The sequence below is a fragment of the Podarcis liolepis genome, assembly GCF_965112155.1.
Source record: "Podarcis liolepis genome assembly, chromosome: 6".
NCBI classification, from domain to species: Eukaryota; Metazoa; Chordata; class Lepidosauria; order Squamata; family Lacertidae; genus Podarcis; species Podarcis liolepis.
In genome coordinates, this window is record NC_139559.1 from 56,523,982 (window position 1) to 56,533,193 (window position 9,212).

The 9,212-nt window shown below is 42.5% G+C and overlaps 1 protein-coding gene across 1 annotated transcript; it reads left to right on the plus strand.

The window, feature by feature from the left end:
• GPX7 (glutathione peroxidase 7) lies at positions 1–8,740 on the plus strand. The gene is made up of 3 exons (XM_083510070.1): positions 1–268; positions 4,753–5,014; positions 7,037–8,740. The coding sequence occupies exons 1-3, from the start codon at positions 26–28 to the stop codon at positions 7,198–7,200; spliced, it is 669 nt and encodes a 222-aa protein (XP_083366196.1). The 5' UTR covers positions 1–25; the 3' UTR covers positions 7,201–8,740.
• Positions 8,741–9,212: the final 472 nt, after the last annotated feature.

The following is a 9,212-nucleotide window of genomic DNA, read 5'->3' on the forward strand; positions in this document are numbered from 1 at the left end:
CGCTTCTTTCCGGCTGTGCTTTGCGATGGTGGAGGACGTCAGTGCCGGGCTTGTGTGCAGTATGTTAGACCCTGAGGGCAGTGTAGAGCACAAAGCGGATCCCTCCTTCCCCAAAGTTTTTCTTATCCCCTTAGCCATGCTGATCGTCATAGGAGCGTTGCTATTCTTAGCATTTTCCGCCACCGAACCGAAAGAGGACAGTTTTTACTCCTATAAAGTGGTGAACATCAGGGGCAAGCTAGTTTCCCTGGACAAATACAGAGGCTCGGTAAGTTTGCAAGGAGAGCTGCCTCTGCTGCTGCTGCCCCAGCTAACCAGCGAGTCACATCTGCATGCCTGCATGACGGACGGTGCGGGGGAGATAATGCATCTTTTAACTGGCCTGACCGGTTTGGGAACGGTCTCGTTTGGGGCGCGTTCCCTGCGGATTGGCGCCCACGGCTCTTCTATAATCTCTATTAAAGCACCAGAAGTTTGCTGCAGTCAGGTCCCTTTTCTGCTTGTTCTTGCATGAGATGTTCCTTTCCCACAGAGTATTCCGCGTATACGTGGCAGGCAGGCAAGACGCCTTTCATTCACTCGGAATCGCAACGCCTACGTTATTTTCTGGCGATGCCACTTGTTGAAGCACCATCATCGGGATCCGTGCGGGTTTCCCTCCTCTCTTTTAAAAATAGTTACAGATTGTCATTGCAATATGTTCGCTGCCTTCTTAAGAAAACTTCATTTTGTTTAACTGGGTGGGAGAAAAAACGGTGGGAGGGAGAGGCCCAGCGCTACAGAGGGATTCAACAGGAAACATCTAATTTGACATTTTATAACCCTGTCAAACTACCGCTGCTCTTTTAAACATTGGTGTTATGTGATGCGGAGGGTTACTTGAAGAAGAGGCACTTAATTTATCTGTTACAGATATTAAAGATGCTATATATGTTCTTTTTCTAAAGGTCTGAACTAGGTTCTACTCAGAATAAACCCGCTGAAATTAATGATGCTAAGTTAGTCATGCCCATTAATTTAGGTGGGGCTACTCTGAGTATGATACACGTTAGATTCAACCCTTAAATTCATATTCTTGAAATGTGCTGCTTAACATAAGCAGTAATGTATATTTGCATATATATATATATATTAAAAAACTGCAATGGAAGCTGAAAAGCCTATCTTTTTATGCAATACTTAACTTTAAAAAAACCCGAACCTGTTCTAACACTCTCCAAGACTGCAGGCTGTAGTTCAGCCTTTGCCAACCTGGTGCCCTCCAGATGGTTTGAACAACTCCTATCAACCACAGTCAGGCTCTGTTGGCTAGGGATGATGGGAATTGTGGTCCAAAACATCTGAAGAGCACTAGACTAGGTTAGCTAAATCATTTCCTCCAGACTTCCCTCTTTCCCACCTCTGTCTATGCTGAAACAGTTTAGGTGGTCAGAACATATGGTCATCAATGTTCTGACAACCTGAACTATTGTATTTAGGTATAATTCTTCCCTTTTCTGGGTATAAACAACTGGTACTACATACAAATTAATTGCTTTAGTTTCATCCTCACATAGCTATTGCTCTCTATTTTCTTCACCCACACACCCTTGGACATTTCTGAAAGAACAAAGTGTGAGGTGCTTGCAGTGGACACTAGATGGCAAACTTGATTCACAGTAATTTTGATATTGTAAGTACCAGTATATCAGCAGATAATTGCTTTTGCTCTTACCTGCTGTCAGAAGCTAGAAAAGGTCCATTATGTCCTGAATTTAGGATGCTTCCAGACGGATTTAATCTTGCATCTTGGTTGCTGAGGTATCACAAATTGATTGTTGGTGACAGTATTTTTTTTTAATTACCCGATTTTCCTCTAAATGGGTAATTTTCAATTAAATGGACAAACTAATGCTGGAAATTATGGGTACTGCAAAGAATGATCCCACTGGAAACTCCCTCTAACTCCTAGGGCTCTGAGAATCTGAGCTCTAAGGGACAGAATCAATCCATCTCACAGAGAAAAACTTAGGATTTCCCTTTCTCCCCTGGATGTATATACAGTACATTGTTCAGCATTACAAATAAAGAAGCTGCTAATTTGAACTGGAAATGTATCATCTAGGGACAGAATGTTTTGCATAGGACATTGCGTTTCTGCAAAACTCACTCCCACACTTGCATTCAGACACTGCCCACAATGTGTTCAGAAACTATATATCCCTTATTCCCCCCCCCCACACAACCCAAGGCAGCAAATACACAAGAGCTTGTTATAGAAAAACTATTGAAAATACCTGGCAGTGTTGACAAAGTCAGTCCTGTTTCTGGCTCAAGAGTGTTTATTCACACTGCCCTTACCAGCATGTCCAAACAAAACATTCTCATGCTCCTAGTCCAGCATTGTAGTCGGCCGTACCCAGATCCTAGAAAGCTATGATATATTGTGGCCATCTGGACACAGACTTCACTGACAAGCCTGGAGCCAGTGTGGCGTAGTGGTTTGAGTGTTGGACTAGGCCCTTGGGAGACCAGGGTTCAAATCCCCACTCACCCATGAAGCTCACAGGGCCAATCACAGTCTCTCAGCCTACCTCACAGAGTTGTTGTGAGGATAAAACGTGGAAGAAGAAAACCATGTAGTACGCTACCGTAAGCTCCTTGGACAGGCATAGGCAAACTCCGCCTCTCCAAATGTTTGGGACTACAAATCCCATCATTCCTGCCCACTGGTCCTGTCAGCTGGGGTGATGGGAATTGTAGTCCCAAACATCTGGAGGGCCGGAGTTTGCCTATGCCTGTCCTTGGAGGAAAGTTGGGATATAAATGCCAGTAGCCACAACTATAGAAGGCTTCGTATTGGCAGGCCATTCCTAACTAACTCTGTGATGGATGTGGAACCTGTAGCCCTCTGGATGTCCCCTCCCATCATCTCCAGCCATTGACTCTATTGATTAGGCTTACGGGAATCGGAGTCCAACCTGTGCAGGGCCACAGGTCCCCTCCCTCTGCCCTTTGTGAAGAGATGCTCCCAGTCTGGGGATAGCAAAGCTAGGCTGAAAAGACAGAAGCTCTGGAATTTTTTGTGAGTTTTAAAAGAGAACAAAGAGGCCTGATAGCATGCAGATAAATAAATTGCACCACACTGAGAGTAAAAAGCAGTTATTGCAAAGAAGTCATGGGTCACAACAAGGGCGGCACCGGGGGGGACGACCAGGGGGGCAATGAAGGAGCGAAGTATCTAGGTGGATCTCTCCAAGAACCTGATATCTGCATACATGGGACTCTCAGGAAGTTCTCAATTCAGCTGTTGTTCAGATCTAGATTTGCTTAGCTTCAGAGATGAAACTACATCTCATTGTAAATAGTGCATTTATCAATGTCACATTGGTCGCCTGAACGAGAAAATAAGTGTGTGTGTGAGAGAGAGACACACAGAGAGAGAATGTTACTTGCACACATGTGTGCGCACACGCATACACATGAGTCCTGCAACAAGAATTTGCACTGCTGAGTACTCCAGTCAGTCCAGATCACGAATCTTCATCCAGTTTTCTGTTCTCCCATGCCAATAGTCAGCCATCATTCCATGTCCACTGAGGATACTTTTTGGTCTATTTTAGTTTTTCCCCTCCCCCCCTTAAATATATTTTATACTTCGGAAAAATGTGGCAGTTCCCAAGTCTGCTAATGCCTTCCTCTTCAGAACATTGAAAATAGAGGGAAATCTGTGTCATGATGACCTGCACTTCAAAATGTGCAACTACATTACTGCTAATTAACTCATACATTTGTGCCAAGGCCGCCTTAAGTGGGCTTGCTTGGGACTTCATGGCCTCCATAACAACCATGAAACTGTCTCTATTTGTCATTGACCTGATGCATAGAGCATGCATGTCTTCAATATAACTCTTGCTCCAAGAGATGAAAGAGATATGTCTGGGAAAGGAGGGCTGGAGAAATTCCGTTGTCCTTCTCAGACCATTTCCTGGTGAGGTTTGGTCCCAGGGCAGGAATATTCTCCTACAGTGGTAGGGACCCATTAGAGCACGCAGCATTTTTGACTTTTTAGTTTTAAAAAAAGGAAAGCAAGAAGTGGCATGGCAGATATTTATAAAATGATGCACAACATGGAAAACGTGGATCAACAAAGATTTATCTTCCTCTCTCATAACACTATAACTTGTGGACATTGAATGAAGCTGAATGTTGTAGGTAAAAAAAAAAAAGCTCTTCTTTATGCAGCACGTAATCAGACTATGAAATTCGTTCCTACAAGAGGTAGCCATAGCCACCAACTCAAATGGATTAAAGAAATTCATGGAGGCCAAGGCCAGGTTATGTGAAGGACCGACCTGTTCACTGAGATCTGCAGAGGCTCTCCTGCTGAAATCAATATTGCAGCAATCTGAGAGAGGGCCTTATCTGTTGTGGCACCCAGCTTATGGAATCACCTCCCCTCTGAAGCAAAGCAAGCATCAACAGGGATGAGTTTTCAATGCCTGCTGAAGGTTCATTTGTTTACCTGGGCATTATCTGGTCATTAATGCCAAGTCTGAAGCTGGGTCTGGCTTACTGTGGACATTGCTGCAAATATTGGCTGCTGTATTTTAATGTTTGGATTTTAGTGACAATGTATTTATAGTGTTATGAATTGCCCTGGTTTGTTTTTTTTTTTTTAATGCAGGGATCTATATCTGTCACCTGTCTAGCTATCTATCTAATAAATGAACGAAATAATATGTCTCCTTCTCATTGTTATTTTCCCTTTAGGTAGTCTTAGTTGTCAATGTTGCAAGTGAGTGTGGCTATACAGACAGCCACTACAAAGCCCTTCAACAGCTGCAGAGAGAACTTGGCTCATATCATTTTAACGTGCTGGCATTCCCTTGTAATCAATTTGGACTTCAAGAACCAGGCACCAACAAAGAAATTGAGAGTTTTGCCAGGAAAACATATGGAGTCACCTTTCCCATGTTCAGCAAGATAGCAGTCAAGGGCACCGGGGCAAATCCAGCCTTCAAATATTTAATTGGTGAGTACAGCAGGCATTCTAAAGCGGCTGACATTGAATCTGCTTTGCCCCCAAAGTCGTAGATGATTTATGATAGCGAGTGGTGCCATTTCAGATGGTGGGGGGGGGGGAGCGGCAGGGAGGTTGGCAATATTCAGCAAGGTGTAAGGGCTAGTTCTTCAATTCAGTCAAGGTTAAATGGTGAAAAGGCAATCTCTTTCTAGAGCATCTGTTGTGATTATGTTCTATCTTCTTTTTTCTATCTCCCAGGAACTCAACAGGAATGACAGGAATTCAGTTGAGGTTTAATTGCCTTGTCCTTCAAATCAAAGTAGTACAAAAACATTCAAATCACAGATGTGTGTTCCTGGAAAAGTGTAAATGGCCTCCTCTACAGGTTCCACTTAAACTTTTCCAGATATCGTTTGTGCAGTCTTTTGAATGTAAGCAACAGTTGGAGCTTATGCCTCCTGGACTGTGTCCGGATGAACAACTGTTTATTGAACATTTATCCTGATTTATTTACAGGGAGGTTAGACAACAGTGCATCCCACACTTTCCCCATCACTTTCCTTATTGCAAAAAAGTCCAATCATTTGGGGAAGTGGATTTATTGCACAGGACTTCCCAATCAACTATAACTGAGCAACCTGAATTGGTTGGTATGTGACTGAATCTCACCCAAGAATAGCAACAGTCTCAAAGCGCCCGTACAAAAATGAGAGTTATAAGATGAGGAAACTCATCCTGCCTCTAGCCTTCTACCAGAAGCAGAATGACTGAAAGGAGCCCTTGTAAGAACTAAGTGATCTCTTCAGCTCAACAGAAAGCAGGATGAGAGAAACCCAGAGATTCCCTAGAAGAAGGCTGATAGCTTGTACCCAGAGAAAGGGTTTGCATGCTCCAGCACCTGATTACTCGCAGAAGCAGTCAATGAAAATAAAGTTTTGGGCATTAAGGATAAAAATACTAAACCTCAGCATCGTGTCCCACAAGGTTTTCTCTGGGGGGAAGCAGCAATACAAGAGGAAGAGTGGATAAGCCCTTATAGCAGATCAACACCATACATTTAATACATATCCATGATTTCCCTCAAATAATCCTGGGAACTATTGTTTGTTGAAGATGTTGGATCATGTGCTTTGGAAGCCATGTGATTTAAATCACACGCTCACAGGGGCAAGACAGTTTGATCATATTACACTGATCTTGGCTCAACTGCACTGGCTGCCAATTAGTTTCCAGGGCTAATTCAAAGTGCTGGTTTTGACCTAGAAAGCCTTAAATGGCTCACAACCACAATACCTTAAGGACCACCTCTCACCATATAAACCTACCTGGACCCTGAAATCATATTCTGGGGCCAGTGGCGTAGCGTGGGGGGTGCAGGGGGGCCCGGCCGCACCGGGCGCAACATCTGGGGGTTAGGGTTAGGGGGCGCAAATCCACGGGTTAGGAGGCGCAAATTACTTGCCTTGCCCCGGGTGCTGACAACCCACGCTACGCCACTGTCTGGGGCCCTTCTTAATGAGCCTCCTCCACGAGAAGTCCAGAGGGTAGCAACACAAGGGTCTTTTCTGCAGCAGCTCCCCATTTGTGGAATGCTCTCTCTAGGGAGGTTCAGCCGGCACCTTGATTATATACCATCATCTGCCAGGTGAAGACATTCCTCTTTAACCATGCCTTTGGCTGATTGACACGATGCCCTTTTAAATGTGTTTGTGGAAGAGGGGATTATTGATTTGTTTTTGTTCTTATTTTTATGTATGTATTTTTTTTTTTTACATATATAGTAATTTTATGTTCTGAACTGCCCTGTGACCTACGGGTATAGAGCAGTATACATAATAATAAGAAGAAAGTAGATTGGATGTTCTTTAAACGTGTGGTGTGCCCATAGTTTTTCCTACGATTTTGCTTAGCCTACATTTTTGTTTTGCTTAACTTCTGCATTGATTTTGACAATCAAATCCATCATTAGTATATTTTTTCTTTATAACTGAATAATAATCAAATGATATGTCATTTCCCCTTCCTATGTAGATTCCACTGGTGAGGAGCCAACCTGGAATTTCTGGAAATACCTTGTAGATCCAAATGGGAAAACGGTCAAGGCTTGGGACTCTACTGTCACTATTGAGGAAATAAAACCTCACATCACTGAACTTGTGAGGAATATCATCCTGAAGAAAAAAGATGAACTGTGATTACACCCATACCCACACACCCCACTAATTCTTGAACCTCTGATTATAATTTGGACCACTATTTTCACTCTTCTCATTCCTAAAAGAAAATGTAATTTAAAAAAATTGTCAATATGAATTCCATCAACATGAGTGATCTCCATCCTCCAAGTACAATACTGTATTTTATTTTTTGGTCTTGCATTCAATCCATTATTCAACCCAGAAGGAACTGGTTCTCTTCTCAGGGGAAACACACCAAAGGTCTGGGGTTTATTTCCCATTTCAAGTCACTTATTGATTGTGGTGAGGTGAAGAACAGATTTGGATCTCTCTGTAGGCAAATAACCTCAGCACTCTAGGATTTCCTAGAGAAATATTACTAATAGCTACCCTATCATGAACTTGTTCATCAAGGGCAATTATGAAATGCAACCCAGAACAGGTATAATAGATCTTAACCTGTGTGTGGTTTTAAGATGCAGTTTTTATGCTGGGAAACGAGCACATTGACACTATCTGTATTTGCTTGCACTCACACCAGTCACATTCATTTATCCCTGAGAATCCATACACTAGGATGGATCTAAGAATCCTGTGACTGTAGTTCTATTAAATGAAAATGAGATTTTTCCTGCCAATTATTATTTTTGTGAATGGAAGGAAACATTTGGACCCATTAATCCCAAACTGTTGCATTCCTGTGTTCTGTCTGTTGTCATTCAGCATTTTGCATGTGCTGATTTATTGTGATTTTTAAAAAAATAATAATAATAAGCAACTTCCTTTCAATTGCCGCAAAGTCCTCTTAGGTGTGAACTGAAATGTAGCATTGTTAGAGCAGAGGTGTGGTTGGTGATGTTCTTGATGGCATGTGTTTTTGGTTTCCTACCTTTCTGGCCCTCTCAAGTTCCAGAGGCATCTACCCTTAAAAAAATCATTACTGAAACTGACAAAAGATTTCAATCATCTTTGCAGCTTGCCTTGAGAAGCCTGGTGAAACAGAAACTTTGCAGATGTTGGGAAAAGCTTTCTCAGCTGTGCACATCTACATCTGAGAGCAACTTAAGTCTTTCACCCCACTTACACAGGGAGCCTTAGAAAGGGTTGTGAGTTTCACCAAGTTTCTCCAGATTCAGCATGGGATGGGTAGGTGCCACTGAAAGAGCTGCTTCCCCTTCACATAGAACAGGTAACCAACCTGGTGGCATCTGAATGTTGAGGCCTACAGCTTGCCTCATCCCTCACCATTAGTCATGCTAACTGTGACTGAGGGGAATTGAAGTTCACAACATCTGGAAGCCTCCAAGTTGGCTTCCCATGGGATAGAAACTAGGTAATGCTCAAACAGTGAATTAGAGCTCACATAGGGCTTTAAAAATATTTTTGTTGTTGTCTGGAAGCATCCATAGATTTCCTTCAGTTGTAATTCATGTTGTTGGAATTTAGTGACTTGACTCAGAAAAGGAAGTACATATGTCAGCTTATAACCACTGATGAAAGGAATGGAGAATTTTTCTTGACTGAACCAGAATAAAAGGAGATTCCTACATCATTTTAACAGATGTTTGCGAACTTCCATACATTACACAGAGTTTGCTTGAATGTGATCCATTAGAATCTTAAAAGAATCAAGCACCTTGAAGAGAGAGACCAAGTTTTTTCATAATAGCTTGGCCCATAATAACTTGTTGCCTAGTAACAGAGTTGAAAGTGACCATTATTCATTGATCCTGCTGATTAATACTTTGGACACTCCTCCCTTACTCCCTCCACAAAATATTATAGAGGGTACAAAAATTGGTGAAAGACAAATCTGCAACCTGCCTACTCTCTATAACTGAATTACTTGTCAGGAACCCTTTGACAGTGGACCCTGCTATTTTACGATTTTACCCTTTTGAATAAGTGCCCCCCCTCAAAATAAAATACATACAAATAGGTGCCCACCAAGCGGAATGATCCTCCTGCAACACCCTAGTCTGTCAACCTGTAGGGGGCATTTCTGAGCTCTGTTTTCCCAGGAGCCCATC

Excerpts from the sequence above, each read along its gene's own strand:
- GPX7 (XM_083510070.1), top strand. The coding sequence starts at position 26 with ATGGTGGAGGACGTCAGTGCCGGGCTTGTGTGCAGTATGTTAGACCCT. Across the intron at positions 269-4,752 it reads TGGACAAATACAGAGGCTCG|GTAGTCTTAGTTGTCAATGT; the intron begins GTAAGTTTGCAA and ends TTTTCCCTTTAG. Across the intron at positions 5,015-7,036 it reads AGCCTTCAAATATTTAATTG|ATTCCACTGGTGAGGAGCCA; the intron begins GTGAGTACAGCA and ends CTTCCTATGTAG.